This window comes from Puntigrus tetrazona, chromosome 18, assembly GCF_018831695.1.
Source record: "Puntigrus tetrazona isolate hp1 chromosome 18, ASM1883169v1, whole genome shotgun sequence".
NCBI classification, from domain to species: Eukaryota; Metazoa; Chordata; class Actinopteri; order Cypriniformes; family Cyprinidae; genus Puntigrus; species Puntigrus tetrazona.
Window position 1 is genome coordinate 6,478,212 of NC_056716.1, and position 21,016 is coordinate 6,499,227.

Here is a 21,016-nt window from a genome sequence, read left to right on the forward strand (position 1 = left end):
CTTCCGTCGACTCAAAAAAAGTCTCAGAGTTTGAAGGATATTCATGCCTCGGGGTTGCTAGACCAACTGGGAAGGTCCCGGTATATTTCGACCCTGAACCTTACCAAAGGCTGCTGGCAGGTACCCCTCTCCATGTCTGCAAAACCTAAAACTGCCTTTTCCACCCCTGGTGGCCACTGGCAGGACCAGACCTTTCCCTGCCACGTTCCAGCAGATGATGAACATTGTGTTTCAGCCCCACCAAGCGTATGCTGCCACCTACCTGGATGACCATCTGGAATGGCTGTATAGGGTGCTTTCGGAGCTCTGGAGGGCTGGACTCACCGTCAACCATAGTAAATGATATCTAGCACTGTCTGAAGCAAAGTGCCTGGGTTCCCAGATGGGTAGCGGTGTCATCTGGCCGTAGGGGTGTCAAGAAAAGAAGGTGGAGGCAGTCCAGATGGCCCCAAGGCCCCTCACCAAGACCCATGTATGGGCTTTCTTAGGGTTCATCCCTAACTTCTCCTCTTTAGATGCCTCCAAGGAGCACCTGGCCGCACCCATCACAGGCTGATTGGCCACACCTGCAGCACATCAGGAGCCGGTTTTATAAGCCGCACAAGGCATGTTACAGGGAGAGCCTTGCCTCCATGAGAATGAGCACTAATGCCAGTTCTCTCTATTCCCTCAGACAGCAGAGTGTGACAGATCAGCCCCCTCACAGAGCAGCACAGCACGGATGAGACGGCACCAGACCACATATTTGAATTTCCACTATCTTGAGCATGACTGTAAATAAAACCAAATAAAAATTTTGAGCTCTCCTTGGAGTTTGATTCTTCACCCTGTATGTATATATGTGTGTGTGTGTGTGTGGGTGTGTGTGTTAATTGTTTATTTTCTGTGATCAGATATGCAGTAGTTTAACCAGACTCAAAGCAAATTCAGTTTATTTTGAAAAACTTACATATAAACAGTAAAATGATGGCATGAATATGCAAATTAACATATGACATCATCTATCGACATTTAGTGACTTTTCAAGTTGACTTTAGCTACTTTCCATCGATAAAAGTTGGTAACACTGGTAGAAAGGAAACAATATATATTTCATTACTTTCTCTCACAGTTATATTCATGGGAATATACTGTATATAAAATGCTGGCATTAGGGAGCCACTATATGCGCGAGTGCTCAGTTTCTCTTTCACTTACAAGATTAGCGATCACACACAGTATGGAGCGGCGGTATATATCTGTTTTAGACTAATGATCTGGGTTAGGTGCTTTTACACCCTGGTTAACCAGCCATCATTCCCTACTGTTGGTAGAAATGCATTTAGGGTAGGGTTAGCCACAACTGTAGAGGTCTGATTTACAGCAGGCCAGAGGGTATCGCGCTAGATGCAGCTGCCATTAGACCCAGCAGATTCTAAAACAGCTTGACAATGAGTGACCAGCCTTCTCTCACACTCAACCTCAGGAACCTCCTGCAAGAAGGATGGATGGGTACGTGGAAATATGCATCTTCTAGATCTATCGTGACAAACCAGTCCTCTGACCTGATTTGTGACATGACTTGTTTCAGTTTGAGCATCTCTTCAGCTCTCTGACTGAGCGGTTCTGTTGCCTGAGATCTAAAATGGGCCTTAGCCCTCCATCATTCTTGGAAACTATGAAGTACCAGAAATAGAACCCGGAGGAATTACCTCGATGGCCTTCTTCCTTTAGATATTTACTACTTCTTGTTCCATCACCAGAGCCTGCTCGGGGCCCACCATAGTGGAGGAACATCAAACTAGATTCAATAACCTCTCTCTAAAGTCTGCAGGACCCATTGAGACACATTCGGCAGTAGCTTCCAAGCTGTTAAATGGATTACTAAGGGAATCCCACCGAGCAGCCCCAAGACTTAGAAAGCGGCGACACCAGAATTGACAATGCTGCTGAACAGACCAGAAGGGGAAAACGGGGCATCCAAGAATGACCGAAGGCAAGAGCTGTCTCATTTGTGGTGCGGAGAGATGAATCAGTGATCCTTGGCAACTGCGGGTCCTGAGCTGTGAGCTGTAAAACTATTGTCAAAGGGTACCTACATCACCTGTTTTTTGGGAGGATTTCTAGAACAATTCTCCTTGCTCTTCTGAAAACAAACTCCATCATATTCAATTATCAAACACGACTGGAACTTCAAATGGGACTGGCTTCTATGGTCAAAAAAAGAGATTTTAATCTGATTATTAATGAATTAACACTTTAATTAATATTTGGGGAATCGGATATTTATAATTCGAGATTCATGAAATGTATAAAATACACTTTATCGGCTAATTGATCCACAATTTAGCACAATTAAAGGTATCTCAAGGATTCTGTTTATTTTGTGAACACCTACGACAACAACTCTTAATAATGAAACAGAAGGATTATTGAACTATACTTCTACTAACATGACTAAGCTAAGAATGAACACACACAAACACATTCATACTCACACACATACAAACAGCTTGGCAGGGAATTGATTAATAAAGTCCAAATATATTGGCTAGTTGTAAGATTGCAACCCATGAGAATTCATCGAAGCAGAGGTTCTGTCTGTGTTACCGGAACTGAGTGCTGGCTTCTCTGTGGGAATCCAGGCTTCTCTGCTTGGTCACGGTGCTTGTAATGGATGGCGTCTTTGGGATTCCCCCAGGCGATTTGAATGGGGGTTTGTGAAAGTCTCTCATCGTTGGGGTGCTCAGCTTTAGAGGTTTCCAGAGTTTAAGCTGCAAAGGGTCAGTGGAGTTCTTGCTGAATGTTCAGCTCACTGCGTAGTTTCTCTCGGCCGACGTCAGCTTTTGACTGATGTACAGGATTGGATGCTCCTCTCACTCCTGGATCAAGACTGCGCACAGACCCGTGTCAGAAGCATCCGTCTGAAGCAGGAAGGGGCATTGGAAATCCGGGGCTTGTAGGACGGGTTCCAATGTCAATGCCTCCTTTATTTTGCCAAACGCCTCCTCGGTGGCAGGTGTCCACACCACTTTCTCTGGTTGCCCCTTCCTGGTCAGATCTGTCAGGGAGGCAGCTAGAGAGGAGAAGTTAGGGATGAAACACCTATAGTACCCCACCATCCCCAAAAAGGCTCTTACCTGGGTCTTGGTGGGGGCGTTCCATACTGCTTCGACCTTTTTTTCTTGGGGCCGGATGAGACCCCTCCAGTCTTGTTAACCCAGGTACTTCGGACAGCGCCAGGTGACATTTTCGGGGGTTGGCTGTGAGTCCAGCCCGTCAGAATGCAGACAGCACCCTCCGCAGTCAGTCGACGTTGTTCCTCCCAGGTTATCGAGTGGATGATGTCCATCATATGCTGGAACGTGGCGGGGGCCTCATGCAGACCGAATGGAAGGGTCCGGTACTGCCAGTGGCCGCTGCGGGTCGAGAAGGCGGTCTATGCTTTCGAAGAGGGAGACAGCGGTACTTGCCAATACCCTTTTGTCAGGTCGAGAGTGGAGATGTACCGGGCCCTTCCCAGTTGGTCCAGCAGCTCATCCACTCTGGGCATCAGGTATCCGTCGAAGTCCGACACCTCGTTCAGTCGGCGAAAGTCATTACAAAAAAACTGAGGGTGCCATCAGGTTTTGGGACCATCTCAATCGGGCTGGACCAAGGACTACGAGATGGTTCGATCACCCATAACTTAAGCATTTGTTGTATTTCTTCCTCTATAGCTTGCCGACGAGCCTCTGGGACCAGATAAGGCCGCTGCTGGACAATAACTCCTGGGGCCGTTTGGATCTCGTGCTTGATGACATTTGTCCGTCGTGAAGAGAACACATCTGAGAACTGACTGACCAGGTGCTGGAGCTCCCCCTTCTGGGCAGCCGAGAGATGGGGGTTGACGTCAACAACCATGGGATCGGAGGATGTGAAGATGGTCAATTGGCCCTCGTTCCCTCTCCATCTTTTCAGCAGATTGATATGGTAGAGCTGGTCTGCACGCCGGCAACCAGGCTGGTGCAGTTGATACGTGACGGGGCCTATCCAATCCAGCACCATGTAGCGACCTTGCCAGGTTGCGAGGAACTTGCATGCAGCGGTGGGAACGAGGACCAGAACCTTATCTTCTGGTTGAAACTCCCATTGGGCTGCCCGATTATAGTGCCATTGTTGAGCTTGCTGCGCTTGGTTTAGGTGTTCCTGGCATGACGCGATCTATCCTTTCCCTCATCTCCTTCACATATTCCACAACGGTCCGGTGGGGTGCCGGCTGCTGCTCCCAGGCCTTCTTGGCAACGTCCAGGAGGCCGTGGGGCTGTCAGCCAAAGAGGAGCTTGAAGGGGGTGAAGTCAGTTGAGGCCTAAGGGACTTCCCAGATCCCGAAGAGCACGTACAGTAGCATCAGGTCCCAGTCTCAGTGGTCCTCGGCTGTGACGCGTCAGAGCATGTGTTTCAGGGTTTGGTTAAAGCACTCTACGAGACCGTCCGGCTGGGGGTGGTAGACCGTGGTCCTCAACTGCTTCACCCGCAGCAGCCGGCAGAGGTCAGCAATTAGCCGGGACATGAAGGGGGTACCCTGGTCAGTCAGGATCTCGGTGGGGATGCCGACCCGACTGAAGAGCAGGAAGTGTTCCTTCGCTATCGCCTTGGCAGTGGCTTTGCGTAGCGGCACGGCCTTCGGGTATCGGGTGGCATAGTCTACAATGACGAGGATGTGTTTGTGTCCCCGGGCAGACTTCGGCAGCGGCCCTACCAGATCCATCCCAATGCACTCGAAGGGCACCTTAATGATGGGAAGCGGAATTAGCGGACTGGGGGGAGGAGTCCGACCACCCGGACATGGGGCCAGCAGTGCTTTAGTCGGTCATCCTCCTTTTGGCGAATTGGTGGCCTTGGCGAATAATCCCCCTCCCGTAACCTGCTGGAAACATCATAGAAGACATTAGAGTTTTGAGAGGGGGACTCACCTTCCCTCCCACTATCGGAGGCCAGCAGCGTTGGATGGCGTTTGGCCCCTATGGCTGGCTTCCGTTGTCTGCGGTCCCCTCCGCAGCTGGCAAGCTGGGAGGAGGCGGCTAGCAGGTGGTCGAAGCCGGGCCAGTCTCGTCCGAGCTGCACCGGTACGGGCAGGTCCCTGACAAGGCCGACTTCCAGGGGCCAGGAGGATGAAAGGGCCGACAGGTTCACCCGTCTGGCGGGTACTTGCTGTGTTTCGCCATGTACACACGTTATGGGGAGGAAGCCCTTGGATTCTGGTCGCAGAGCCAGAAGGCTCCCACCTTTACCTCTACCTCGGGAGCTATATATTCCCAGGTGTGGAAGTGTTGCATGGCTGTTATGGGCGATAAACTTAGCTGCGCTAAAATTTCTTTCCGGAGAGCCGGATAGCTCTCAGTGGCTTCACAGGGCAGGGAATAATAGACACGCTGGGCTTCACCGGTCAGTAGCGGGGCGAGGATACACGCCCATTCATCTGATGGCCAGCCCTCAGTAGATGCGGTGGTCTCAAACATATTGAGAAATGCCTCAATGTCTTCTCTTGGGATTTTTGTCAGCAACCGATTGAAAAAAACTTGAAAACAAGTGAAAACAAGATCACTTGCCGGTCGTTTCCTTCACAAACTTGATTCTCCACTAGTGTGACAGGGTGAAGGAAACATGCGGCAAGGAGAGCTCAAGATAAATACCCCGGAGGGTGGATTTATTAAACAGAAAAAATGGTATGGAAAAACGGGTGAAATAGTGTCCCAAGGTGGGTTAGGGCTGCGGTGCTCTTCTCCTTCCTGGTTGACATGCTGTAGCGGTGAGTCCGTGCTGGAGTTTGGGCTGATTGGGACACATGCTGCTGTCTGTAAGGGAAAAAGGGAGAGTTCGTGCTCAGTCTGTTCGGCATGCCTCGTGGCTTTTTAAAGTCGGCAGGTGATGATGACCAGCAGCTGTGTCTGATCAGCCGGTGATGAGCGTGTCCAGGTGCTCCTCATCAATTTCCAGGGCGACGCTGATGATAGCTCGGGACACTCGTCACACTAGGTATAATTAATAATAAATATTTAGATGTAGCAAGGGTCAACATTCAGTGACTTCCAATTGTGAGCAGCACCCAGAGACAATCAATTGTGAATATAAGGGATTTAATAAACACGGCTATAGATAAAATATAACACATTAACAAAACACATAGGATAAAGAAAAGTAAGGAAGAGAGAGAGAGAGGAGAAGAATGAAAGTATTTTACATCAATTAACCACAACCTAGTGATAATCATCAAAGAATCAAAATTCACCAAAATTACACTACAACATAACAATGTAAACGCGCATACAACTAGTTATAAAAGTTACTTGCAATAGTTTTTGTTGCTGCAAAAGAATCCTGATTTTGTAGCTTGTGTGTGTGATGAGCATCCCGAACATTTATCAGCGTCGCCCTGGAAATCAACAAGGAGTACCTGTACACGCCCATCACTGACTGATCGGACACAGCTGCTGCTCGTTACCTGCTGGCTTGAAAAAGCTACCAGATACGCCAGAGAGTTGAGCATGGCCTCCAGACAAGCTGCCACTAACATGTTCTCTCCATTTTCTCCTAGACAGCAGCATGTGATCCGATCAGCCCTCACCCCAGGCATGGACCCACTGTAAAACACTGGCAAGTGATCGCATTTTCATCCCCAACTTTTTTCTGTGCCTCACCCCAGTTTTCTGGTTGGCACAGTACTCCTCCCCAGTCATGAAGGAATTTCTGAAGATGCTCACCGAGGTCAGCATCCACCAGCAGTAGATCGTGGAACACCTGGTTCACTCAATAGGGCGAAGCGGCGTGGAGGCCCGGTGCCCTTCGGACCACTAGTGCCCAACACGTTCTGCTGCCTGACACCTGTTCCCAAGCCAACCGACTGCTGACAAAAATGTCCTCCAGTGATCTGACAAATGGGCACACTTGCTGGACCCCCTCTTGCCGGCAAAGCCCAGCGTGCATACTTTTCCCTGCCCTGTGAAGCCCCTGAAAGCTACCCAGGCCTGCAGAGAGAGATATTGGCGTGCCTAGGACTGTCCCCGATTTCGGCTGCCCAACAGTTCCACTCTTGGGAGTATAATCCCCGAATGCCAGCCCGAACACAAGCACTCCAACCGAAGTAAAGATAAATGGGAAACCCTACCGAGCCTTCATCGATCTGGCAGCACGGTCACGCTCATGCAGGCAAGCATCATGACTCTGCGGCTAAAAACCAAAGCCTTCATCCCTATAACTTGTATGCACGGTGAAACATGGCAAGTACCCGCGAGAAGGATTAACCTGTTGTCCACCTGGCCCATTGAAATCGTATCATGAAGGACCTTCCCGTGCTGGTGCTGCTGGGACGAGACTGGCCCGGCTTTGACCGCCTGTTAGCTGCTGCCTCCCAACCTGTCAGCTGCAGAGAGAACCACAGACAAGGGGAAGGGGCTCGTTCGCTAAGGCCCAGAAGGAGGATGACCACCTGAAGCACTGTTGGCCCCAGGTCCGCATCGTTGAAGGAAAAGAAGTGCAACCAGGGACTCATCCTCTCTCGAATTTCATTGTCCAAAATGGCCTGTTGTATTGTGTCACCCAGTGGAGGGGGGAGGAGAAATTTCTCTTAGAGGTTCCTCGATCCAAGACGGAGGCGATCCCAGAACTCGTCCATACACATCCGATGGCCGGACACCTAGGGGTTGCAAACACATGCCACAGCCAAGGCCATTGCGAAGGAACTCTTCCTCCTCTTTAGCCGGGTTGGCATTCCCACCAAGATCTTAACTGACCAGGGTACCCCCTTCATGTCCCGGGTAATGACTGACCTCTGCCGGCTGCTGAAGGTGAAGCAGTTGAGGACCACTGTCTACCATCCTCAAACAGATGGTTTCGTGGAGCGATTTAATCAAACCCTTAAACAAATGCTAAGACGCGTGGTGGCCGAAAGCCAACGGGACTGGGACCTGGCGCTCCCGTATATGCTCTTTGGAATCCGGGAAGTCCCCCAGATTGCGTCATGCCATTAGTCCGGGAACATCTGAACAAAGCCCAGCAAGCTCAACAACGGCATTACAACCGGGCAGCCCAAACATGGGAATTTCAGCCTGGAGACAAGGTAATGGTTCTCGTTCCCACTGCTGCCTGCAAATTGCAACCTTGCGATCTGGCAAGGACCATAAACAGTCATGGAACGAATCAGCCCCGTCACTTATTGTCTGCACCAGTCTGGCCGGCGGCGTACTGACCAGTTGTACCACATTAATCCACTCAAAAGATGGAGAGGGAGCGAGGACTAGGTCACCACCTTCAAATCCTCTAATCCTGTGGTTGTAGACGTCAACCCCCATCTCTCGGCTGCTTAGAAGGGGAAGCTCCAGCACCTGGTCGGTCAGTTTTCGGATGTGTTCTCATCACGCCTCAGGCAGACGAACGTCATCGAGCACGAGATCCGAATGGCCCCAGGAATCATTGTCTGGCAGCAGAGACTTGTCAACAGGCTATTAAGGAGGAAGTACAACATTCGGCCTCAAGTGAAGATGGTGGAAGCTGTCCGTAACGCCCCCAGACCCCTCACCAAGACCCAGGTACAAGCCTTTTTGGGGTTGGCGGCCTACTATAGGTGTTTCATCCCTAACTTCTCCTGTCTAACTGCCTCCCTGACAGATCTGACCAGGAAGGGGCAGCCGGAAAAAGTGAACTGGACACCTGCCACAGAAAAGATGTACGGAAAGATCAAGGAAGTTGTGACATCGGAGCCGGTCCTGAGAGCCCTGGACCTCAACAGATCCAAGAAGGGGAGGAGAAAGGGCATCTTAGGAATAGTACTCCAGTGGCTTGAGTTTAACCTCTCAGATAGGTCCTTCAATGTATCTTGGTGAGGTGAGGTATCCAAGTTGCCACAACTAACACAACTGGGGTGCCTCAGGGCTCAGTTCTTGGACAACTTCTCTGTCTTTGCTTTTGCTTTTCATTTCACTGCTATGCTGATGACTATGTTGATTATAAAATGACACCAAGATGAGTCCTGATAAAATAACATTGTATGAAAACTTAGGATATCAATCTTAATTACATGGCATAATGACAAAATCAATGGCAAAATTTGCATATTGCTGACCATTCGCTGTGTCACTGGCTGGCAAAAAAAGCCCTTTCAATTCTGCTTGCAGTAATGTTATTAATTATGAATGTTTTCATAATGTTATCAATGTGTCATATGTTTGGACTGTTTGTTGTTGTTTTTTCATATCCCATATGCTCTGTGTGCCCTACTTTTTAATGACAGAGCGCCCTCCAGTGAACTTGCAGCCAGAGTGCCCTCCAGAGTCTACGCCCCCAGCGCACCCTCCAATTATCGGGCATAAAAATTTACCACCCTCCCACCCTTTCCAGTCTCTGACGATGTCTTCTGGCAGCACCTATCCTCACCCTCAGCTCACCAACTGGCGCTGGTTTTCACCACGGGTCTACCAGTTACCATCACCGTCATGGGTGGTTCACCTCATCATCCAGCCTCCGAGTCCTGAACTCCACCTCGGCCAGTAAACCCGTTGGCTCCCCCTTGGCTCATAGCTCCCTCCTCTCCACCGTGGCCCATCAGGCCACCAGCTGTTTGTTCTGTTAAATTGTCCTGTCTCGTCTATGTGTACGTGTGGTTCCAGTCTGTCTAGCTGCCTACCTGTCTGTGTTGCTATTTACTCTTTTGTGGAAGATTGTGTAAAAGCTGTTAGGAGTTATATTCTTGTTGAGTACTCCTTCTCACAACCACACCATGACACAATGTTCTTGGGATAACATTTATGGAACATCAATATATGTTGTACTTAAATTATGAACATTCTCATAATGTTGAGAGAAACATTCGTGACATTTGTCAAGTTCTTATTTTTTAACATAACATGAGTTGATAAAACTTTTGCTGGGTAACTGACAAGTTAACCTGACAATAAAAAGTTACAATTAAAAATTATTTAAAGTGTACAGAGAACATATTGAGATGGGCTTGTATGAGAAACTGACTTTATCAGTATGGTTTGATGTGCTGTTCTTTTGTATCAGGGAGTGTTTGAAAAGCAATATTGTTTTCTCTTACAACCAGATGTTCCTTTTAATAGGAAAAGTGGACTTCAATATATTAAGGCCTGAAATAACATTAACACAGAAAGGATTTTAACGTTAACAAAGAATATCTAAAAAAAAAGAAAATGAATTTTCTGACATGAAAATGAAAATGTCTTATTTTAATATGATATCGAAATTACTACTCATTAAACATTAAGTAGAAATTGTACAACAACAACAGTACTAAAGATAAAAATAATAATGTATACATTCAAATGTGTTCATTTGATTACCATTTGTGAATGGTCATGTTAAAAAAAAAAAAAATCCTCGACCTGACAGCACACATCATAAGTGATTTATTTTCTTAAATGACATGTTAGCTTATTTATGGTTTGCAATGGATATATTTTGTCAGACAAATGACAAAAAGCATATCTTTGTCTTTTATGAATATTGCTGTATAACCATCAGAACTCACAAATTTCATTGGTTTGAAATAACATTTAACATTTTCTCACATCCTCATTTGCATTAATGAAGCAATAAAAAAGCATAAAAGAGGAGGAACTCCTTTGTTTTTCTTATGGGGTTGTTTATAGAGTTTGTCAGGGTCAATCTGGATACAAACAAACAATGACATTACTTGCATTTAAATCAGCTTGTTAAATAAATAGCATTACATTTATGTTAATAATGTTATTTTCTCTAGGATTTTGATGGAACCTTTCCCATCATGTGTTGCTTTGTGTTTTGTTCAGGCTTTAAAAGAATGATGTAACATTTAGGTGCAAATATGCAGAACAGTAAACCAAAGCTTGAGGCTAAAATGGCAAAAATCTCCACAGCTACAGTAAATTTTCCAGGAGAACTGACATAAGATGGTATAAATGTGATCCATACAGCACAGAATATGAGCATACTGAATGTGATGAATTTGGCTTCATTGAAGTTATCAGGCAGTGTGCGAGCCAAAAAAGCCAGAATGAAGCACAAGACAGCCAACAGGCCAATATAACCCAGAACAGCAGAAAAACCAATAATAGAACCCAGACTGCACTCAAGAATGATCTTTTCATGATAATATTTCATGTTTTTGTTGGGAAATGGAGGAGATATTGTTAACCAAAGCACACAGATAATAACTTGTATAAGTGTAAAAGAAAGAACACTGAGCCTCTGTTGTGCAGGCCCAAACCATTTCATGACATTATTTCCTGGTAGTGTAGCCTTGAAGGCCATTAACACCACAAGTGTTTTCCCCAGAACACATGAGATACAGAGAACAAAAGTGATCCCAAATGCTGTGTGACGTAACATGCAGGACCACTCAGTGGGTCGACCAATGAAAGTAAGAGAACAGAGAAAACACAGAGTCAATGAGAAGAGCAGCAGGAAGCTCAGCTCTGAGTTGTTGGCTTTTACTATGGGGGTGTCCTTCTTTCTGTAAAACAGGATGGCCACCATTGCAGTTATTCCTACTCCAAAGAGTGAGAAAAAGACTAGAACTATGCCCATCATTTCTGTGAATGACAGAAACTCTACAGCCTTTAACACACAATTATTTTTCTTAGCATTAGACCAGTATTCCCCTGGACACTGCTTGCAGTTAATTGAATCTGAAAAGGAAGTTCATCACTGTAGTTATAAATTAAATAAAAATCGCTTTATTTATTTATGAGCACTTTGCTAAGACATTGTTTGCAGAAAGAAAACACACACACACACAGAGAGGATATGCGAAATTAGATAAAGTTTACCTGTCTCATTACTGATTTCTCCTTCTGCACATGGAATACAGTCATAACAGCAGACAGGTCTTCCTTTCTGCGCAGCCTTCCTAGTGCCTGGAGGACAGCTCTCACTGCACACAGACCTTGGCTTCTACATAGAAATATACATTGTAAATATATTTTGTAAAAAGCACACTTTAGTGGCAGAAGCTACAAAAGACAAATCTCAGACAAAAGGATAGGGTATAGAATGTTAATGACATATTCCCATTACATCACAGATCTGAAAGACATATTTTCAATGAAATATTCAAAAAATTTATTGTTTTTTTTTTGTAATTGTTTGGTTTATAGTGACTCTGCATAGCTGTGATGTTTTTTATACTATACAAACTGTATGTACTATTGTCTTACTATTGCTCGTTTCTTATTGACTGTTCTGCAAAATTTATTTATTTTAAATCAGCTTTAATTAAACACACCTGCCTTTAATTTCCAAGTGATCCAGAATACCTTAATTAGTTCCTTCAGGTTGTTGGGATTTTGCCAAGAAAGACCTGATCCTGGATCGACATTACTGTCCAAAATATAGACTTATCCCAATCAGTCCTTAAATCAGTGGGAAATAGCTAATTAACAAGGGTGTAGATGTGCCTTAAATGGTGGGGGTATACTTTATGTTCTCATAAACCACCTTGTAATTAAACTACACTTTAAATATGTATGTTAACATAAACCAGCAAAACCAGTACACACACACACACACAAAAGTGAGGATGTTATGTAGGTTTTGATAAATAAATAAATAAATAAATAAATAAATAAGTGTCACTTGTGGTTTAAACTGCAAAAGGAATTAATGGAGTAAATGGAAAAAACGTGTTTTTAAATATTATTAATAGTAGTAGTAGTATATTACACAATGTAGTAAAGATAGATACCCAAATGAAGAGCTGACCAACACACACACACACAAAATAACAATAATATGTTCATATTGGGAAATTAATTTTTTTTTTTTTAAATGTACAAAATATACATTCTTCAAACTGAACTGTTTGCATGTGTATTTTGTTTTCCGAATTTCTGTAGGGATCCTATAGGCCCATCTAGTGGCATTAGCCATAAAAATTAATTTTATGTATTTTTTTTTCCTCCAATAGATGGCATCAGAGACCCTCTGCGAACAAGTCCAAAGTGCATTATTAGGTTTTAAATATTTTATTTTTTTTTCCCTTTGTTTATTTTTTTTTTTTTTGTTCAAATAATGCAAACAAATTGCTTATTTGCTTATTTCTTAAAAATATCCAGAATACTATAGAAAGGTAAAAAAAAAATGAAGAAGAACAAGAACAAGAAACTGCAAAAAAAATTCCCCACAAGAAATATAACTGCCCTGGATATCAAGAGAAATCTGCTATAAAAAACTCCTCCAGCTACCACAGCGTAATAATAAGCGTGAGTATTTTTACATCCTAACTGCATGGTATAGCATTTCTTGTCTCAGCCGTTTGTAAGCTATTTTGTTAGGTGTGGTCGGCTAAAAGAGTTTCACAGTAATCACTTATATTATGGGAAAGATTAGGAACTTGGTAGAACTGTGTTCTTTTGAGAAGGAGGTGTGTCCTCCTTTTGGGTCTCTGAAAGTGTTCCAGCCAGGTGTGATCCTGGAGCACGGGAACCTAAACACCAAAAGGTTTTTACAACTACATTTGTGATCTGGAAATGGAAAAGATTAATAAATATCAGTGATTTTTAAAGAGACGCAAAGAAAAATGACCAAACACGCATTAACCTTCGACCAGGGCCTCTGGATACCGCTCTTCAGGAAAAGGGAGACCCTTACACAATATAGTATATTATCAGAATTAAATTTTCGTAACTGTTTATTCTAAATTGTGCTGTAGTAGAAAGTTTTAGTAGCTCACAAAGTGCAAAAAAAACATTTAAAGTCATCGATGCAGAATGTACTGTCAGCTGCCTGGTTGCACACTCCTGAAATATTAATGGTGTGACGCGACCTCAGAACCTCCGACTCCATAAGAGGAGGTGGCGGGCGAGATGCAACATACAACAGGAGCATAGACCACCTTGTCGGTTGATGTACGCAATGGTCGATGTGTTTTCCGTGCAGACTAGTACATGCTGGCCTTGAAGGCAGTTCTTAAGACGGCCTAGGGCGAGATGTACTGCCAGCAACCATATGCAGTTGATGTGCCATTGCAGTTGAGGGCCCGTCCAAACCCCTGATGCTGCATGCAGTTTCAGTGGGACCACCGTCCTGCTCTTGAACATATTCAAGCAGTTCAACACTGATTCGGCACGCTTCTGCGTGAGGCGTGTCGTCTGTTTGATCGAATCCATCTCCATCCCAAGAAAAGAGATCCACTGCGTTGGACAGATTTTGCTCTTCTCCTGGTTGACCCGAAACTCCAACAGGCTGAGGTGCTGTAGCACCAGGTCCCTGTGTACACACAACTGAGCCCGGGACTGAGAGAATGAGCCAATCATCCAGGTTGTTGAGGATGCGAATGCCCTGTTCTCTCAGCGGAACGAGGGCAGCCTCTGTGACTTTCGTAAAGACATGTGGCAATAGGAAGCCCGAAGGATAGGACAAAACAATCCCGGGGACGGATGCACTAAAATAGGGGTTTCTGTGTCAACATCCTGAACGGGAGCTTTTGAAGTGCTCGGTTCAGGACTCGCAGATCGAGGATCGGCCGTAACCCACTGCCTTTTTTGGACACTATGTGGTATGGGCTGTAAAGTCCTGACCTCATATCGGCTGGAGGGACTGGCTCTATTGCGTCCTTTGCTAGAAGGACCCCAATCTCTGCACGCAAGACTTCACTGATGTGAAGTGGATCCCACAAATTGGGGGGGAACGCCGGGCGAACTGAATTGTATAGCCGAGTTGAATAGTTTGCAGGAGCCACTGGGATAGCCTGGGACAATTCAACCAGGCATCCAGAGACCAAACTAGCGGCTCGAGAGGAACCACCGACCTGCAGGCGATGGGGCAGCGAGGGGGAACACAGAGACCCGGCTCGGGCATCTCGTGACCGGTCCGAAGCAGGGTCTGAGTGTGTGCAACTCCTACCTGTGTTCCCGCAGAAGTGAGGTGAGTAGTCCGTTGGTTTGTCCTCCCAGTCTTTCCCCTGCTGCATGTTGGCCAAAGAGGAGAGTGAGTGTGGTGCGGAACTGGCCCACCCACAACTCCTCGTCCTCCCTGGGGACCCAGAGATAGAGGAAACTGTTCTTGTCAAGGTTTTGGGTACCACTGACCATGAGGTCAGCAGTGAAACAAAGATTCTCCACCCGGCCCTCCTCCGGGAGAGGGAGTGATGCGTTCACCATCTCCTGAAAAGCAGCTCTTTCCATCCCCGGGTCGCCCGTCTCAGGGCTGCTTGTACCTCCGCTTTCCTCCAGTTTTGAGCCTGGATGGGCTGGGCGGCTGCCCTGCTGCTAGCTCCACTGCGCTGCCTAGATGGGGGCTGCTGCATTGGTTGCAGGGGAGCGGGGGCGGCGGCAGGGGGGCGCCCTCGTCGACGAGCTGGCAGAGGCGGGGCCATTGGCAGCTGGGTGAAGGCAGCAGCTGCACGCCGAGGCAGGATGTGTCTAATCACCTCAGACTGCATCGCCGAAGAGGCCGGTCCGGGACACGGGGGCATTCATGAAACGTGTCTTGGTCTACCTCACCCATGTCGACCAGACACAGCCACAGATGGCATTCCTGGAGCACCGCAGTGGCCATCGCACAACCCAGAGGCCGTGCCGTGAGGTCCGTCACGATACGGAGTTCTTTCAGAACTTCCAGGTCATGACCACCCCCTTGCAGATGCTTCAGTGCCTTGATGAACCTGCAACGACACCATACCCTCTGGCTGCGCCACTGTCAAGGGTGATGAAGGAGGAGGAGCCACTGGGGTGGTTACTGGCAGTGAAAGGTGCCTTCCATGTCCTAGTAAGCTCCTCATGCACTTCCGGGAAGAAAGGTACCGGTGTGGGGCCCTGAGAACCACCGCAAGCCACCCTTAACTACCAATCATCCAGCCTTGAGGGCTCGGGACGTGGTGGAGGTTTCCACTCGAGCCCGATCCCCTCAGCAGCCCGGGCAAGCATAGCCACCATTTCTAGATCTGTATCCAGTACAGTCAACACCTGGTAGATGCAGAGCAAACCGGATCTTCATTTCCAGAAATGTCTGGCTCACCTTCCGATGCAGCGATTGACTTCTGATCATCAGGGGGAGCCCAAGAGGGTACAGCTGATACCCCACATGAGGGTCCAGATGGCCCCTTTTGCAGCTCCACTGGTTGCATAGTTTAAGCATTGTGTCACAACCCGAAATGGACACCACTTGTCTGCAGCCAGGATGAGAACCAAGTCGAGCAAACACAAACTCCGCCCCCTTTTTTTACAAGGCGACAGAGCCAGCCATCACTCCGAGATGATCACCTCCCCACAAGGAGATGGTTTATCCGCAACCGCCACCTCAGCATGCTTAGTGCCCAGGCACACGAGGCAGCGATTGTGACCATCACCTAACACCAGGTAACAACCGCATCCAGAAAGTAGTGCAACCTGATTGTGGCAACCCACTCGACACATGAACGACCTCCCCTGAATCGCCGTACTCTCAGTTTCACACAAATGCTGGCATAGGCATGTTCGACTGCATTTTTTAAAGTGGAACTGCATAGAAATTTGCAAAAAATGTTATGCACACCACATAAAATGATGGTGCACACACTCAAAGCCAACACAGTGATAACATCATATTTCCTGCGTGCACCCAAGTAAACTTTCAGACGCTTATAAATATAATTTTTTGGTAACCATAAAATCTATGACAATGTTAAAATCAATTCAACATAAGCCTTATAACAAGCAGTCATCAATGTTGTATCATTGTTACAATTAGCTTGTTCCTGCAGACAATAAAGTCTTTGTTGACTCAACTTCTATAGTCTATCAGTAATAGCGCCTAGGTACATTTTAAACTTTCACCTCAAACAAATGATTATCGGCAACTGTACATAGAACTACTGACTGATTCCACTGCTGATTGATGCGTATGTCCTTATTATTGTTCAGAATTACCTCTAACTCCCTTTTTTAACTTCAACTTTTCTTTAACTTTTTCTAATCAACAAACCATTAATATTCCTGCTTACCCATGGCGTATTATTTAGGTACATCCTAACTTTTTTTTTCAAGGAACAGTGTCAACACAATACATTACCCAGGAACTGACCACATCATTAAGCTCATCAATAACTGCAGATGAATCCATAAAAAAATATTGCATACAGTACAATGTGCCTGAACACGCCCATGAGGGCACAAATGGGCACAAATGCATTTGTTATTCAATTTTGTTATTTGTTATAATGTGGCACAGGACATGAAAATTATCACTGAAAATATAAAAAATAAATAAATAAATACTTGTGTCACACCTGGTGTTGCATTGTGCCAGGTGTATGATAAGGCCAAGTCACACCAAGCTGATGCTTGACCATTGGCTCTCTCGCTGGGCCGATGCTGAGCGACGGTCATGCTAGGTGGTTTGGTGTGTTTCACTCGTCGACCTCATGCCTAGTTTTGCGAATGAGTCAGTGCCAGAGAATAAAAGCGAAAGTGGTGAAAACGATTAAGTAAATGAAGGCAGCACAGACAGATGGCTGTTCTAATGTTCAAAAATTTTAAGGAAATGCTGCTTTTTTTAACTTTTATATATCTGAATTTCTCTTGTATATCTTTGTTCTGGTTTCTCCAATTAAAGGATGACTATTTACTATTGATAGCTGCTTATATAGATATTAAACTCATTTCATGCAGGGCCAGAATAATGTGTTAAGGCTTTCGTCGCCACTAGTTGTCATCATCTTGGTGTGTGAAATTAATAACGTTCTCAACGTTACTGATATTCAAAATGTTATGCAAAGCGCGGCTTTGTTTGTTTCATATATCTGCTTTTCTCTCATATTTCTCTGTTTAAATTATGAATATTTAGACAGCTAACTCCTCTCATGCAGACACAAAACAGACAATATCATTGACTTTGATCACTGCAAATTGGTGTGTCCTGGCCTTAATAATAAATATTTTCTGCACTAAAAAAGTGCATTTTGCCAAGATATTTTCAAAAATAATAGGCAAGATGTTACAAAATAATAATGCAATGAAAATTACATTAAATATTATTGAATATAATATTCCCAAATTGCATTACACAAGTATAAGGCTGTATTTCAGTATGGCATGAGTCATCCAATGTTCCCAGTTCATTTATCGGATAGCATTATATAGCACATTTTATACCACATGTGGATTTCCACAGGCTGAGAAAAAAGTGTAAGGTTGTGGCTCATCTCCCCCTATTTACACTTATGGCAAAGAAAATGCTGCTAAATAATAAATAGTATATATCAGTATTTGCACTTTTCGAAAATAGCATATTATAAAATAGTAAATTTTCAACAGTGATATTGCTAAATATGTTAGGTACATTCAGTGGATATATAAAGATGCAAGTTTATGACATATGTATAAGTATTTATATGGGTTTCACACATTTTTACATCTTAAAAACACGAATTAATGTCCTTTTGCTCATTAATGCTCTCTGTGTTTATATTTATCAGCTTTATAAATTTACTGGCATTTAAATGTACAGTCATGTTTGTTTTCCAATATGTTCAGATACTTTTTAGAGATATCATATTAAGATTTTTTTAAGCCAACTTGAAATTATATAATACTGAATGCAAATGAATTGTTTTGTTTAAGAAGATCCAGATTTGGTGAATTTTGAACTAACACTTTTTGTTTTAAATAAAATAAATTGTATTCATTGGGTGGTATAGTTTCTTTTTTTTCTTGCACATATAATAGGTTAGTGAAAGTATTCTGACATTTTGTTTTAAATAATCATGTTATTCCATTTACCTCTAGCTGTCCTCCAGTCCAGATTATGTTTTCAGTGTTAAGTACAAAGCGCTGGTCAGGGGGCAGTGAGGCATCATAGTATCCTACTGGTGTAAATTGGATTGAGCCATCAGGGTCCTGCTGCCAGTTCACAACTTCATACTGGGCTACTGTTGCACCAGTGCTGTCAAACCACACACGATCTCCCATTTTTACAGTGAAATTTACACTTTTCAGAGCTTCAACAACCTATATGAGAAAAATGTATTTGAAACATTTTCAAACAATTACTTAGTCAAATCAAACAATTAGTCAATTACTTTTTATTTTTATTACCTGCTGTGGTTGTATTTTCAAGTCATTCTCACAACCTTCCTTTTCTTTACACTTGAGTAGATTGTGCAGTGAGTGAGCCACAGCATAAACTGCCTTATAAACATTGCTTGAATATCTTTGTTCAGGCACATCTTCATTATAGTTTTTAAGCAAAAGCAAATCCTGATATATGTTGCAACTTGATGCATTTTGAGAATTTATTTCAGTCTGTGAGCATGGAAAGGCTGTTTCCCAGAATGATTTTATGACATATTCTGAAAAACCTTCAATATCAATTTTTCTCACTGCAAACCCCAGTGACCCTCCAAGAACACGAAAGCTGCTTGGAGTAATCAAACTCTTAGCAGTTATCCATGCCTCAACCCCAATAATTTGGAGGCCTGTAATATTCTTAATGCTGAGTTGCTCTAGCAAATTTTCCATTTCAAAACTGGTAAGAAATGCAACAATCACTTTTGCTGTGCTTTTTTTAATAGTATCAATGACTTTTCTAAGTTTTTCAGGCTCTGTTCGGTAGAATTTCTCAGAGTACTCCACACAAATTCCCTCTTCCTGTGCTGTGTTCAGAAATATGGCCATTCCATTGTTTCCATATTCATTGTCACTGTTCACAGCTCCAACCCAAGACCAGCCAAAGTGCTTGACTATGTATGCAAGTGCTCTGCTTTGGTGGTAATCACTAGCAATAGTTCTGAAGAAAGAAGGATACTCTTTCCTATTACTGAGACATTCACATGTAGCTGAGTGACTTATCTGAAAAAGAAAAAAACAGGAAAGAGTGATACCATCATTAGTGTGGAGATCATTATTAAATTTATTGTATCTTAGTGTATAGGCAGAACCTCACCACTGGAATTTTAAAAGGTCCTGTAGTTCTGGACAGAATCACTGTTGCTGATGATTCTGTTTCTCCTATGATAGCATGTATAGGAGAATGTCCATTGCACGTGTCCTCTGCTGCTAATTCTTGTCCATTCATCAATGCCATGGTTGCACTCATAGAAGACAGTCTTGAACCACAGGTATCATAAATTCGGTAACCAATAGAAACATTTGGGAGTAAATGTTCACTTTTATTAATCTCCTCAATTGCAAAGATCATGGTCTGTGCCATTCGAAAATCTCTTAGATTTACACTGTGGAAACATTTAGCAGCTAGGGTTAGTATCACAAAAAAAGAGGAAAGGACATATAAATTCTAAAAATTAATTTGTAAAACATCATGACATTACAGATATTATGGTAAATGCATTATATATTTTTTTAAAATTAGTTAAATGTAGGAAACCTGGAGCATGATAGAAGCTGAGGTTTTTGTTTAAATTCAAATGAAGGCAATGTCTCTACGCTCTGGATTGGAAAAAGTGCTCCAATTGTTAGATCTCCATCTTTGGATATCAGCGGGTAATTAGGGTTTCCCATCATTTGACAAAAAGTCTTTTCTGCTTTTGCATGAAGTTGAATTAAAAACAGGAGTATGTAAAGAAAGAAAAGCATCCCAATGATTGTGCTCAACCACAGATGGCAAAATACATTGACAAAATACATTATTTTCATTTTTATAGACATAGTTAATATGGATGATTGATTATAAATGTAGCCAATGACCTTAGAGGGCAGGACATGATGCAGGTTATGTGGGGTGGAACAGAGTCTAAGTAATACAATGGATATCAAACGTAGGAAACAATATTGAAATAATCAGTTTGCATTACCTAATATTTCTTAAAATGTTTATATTACCTAACCAGTTTGATACTTCTTAAATATACTTTTTAATAAAATAAACACATTTCATCAGTTGTTTTATTTGTGTAAGAAAATATATTATCGTATTAGCAATTACTTTTGGGTTTGCTATATGCACACCCATTTTATTTATTTATTTTTTGCATTTTAAGCCATTTTGTTTAGATACCTCTGTATTTACAATAATTATAATATTAATAAAAAAAAAATGGGAGTACATTCTGGTATTATTTGGTGCATGG

The 21,016-nt window shown here is 43.9% G+C and overlaps 1 protein-coding gene across 1 annotated transcript; it reads right to left on the reverse strand.

The window, feature by feature from the left end:
- Positions 1 to 10,731: 10,731 nt before the first annotated feature.
- Positions 10,732 to 20,522, reverse strand: LOC122322921 (extracellular calcium-sensing receptor-like). Its single transcript, XM_043216531.1, has 6 exons — positions 20,314 to 20,522; positions 19,873 to 20,161; positions 19,026 to 19,778; positions 18,711 to 18,938; positions 11,784 to 11,907; positions 10,732 to 11,642 (listed from the first exon to the last, which is right to left on the reverse strand). Exons 1-6 carry the CDS (start codon positions 20,520 to 20,522, stop codon positions 10,732 to 10,734), a joined length of 2,514 nt encoding a protein of 837 aa, XP_043072466.1.
- Between the last annotated feature and the right edge of the window lie 494 nt (positions 20,523 to 21,016).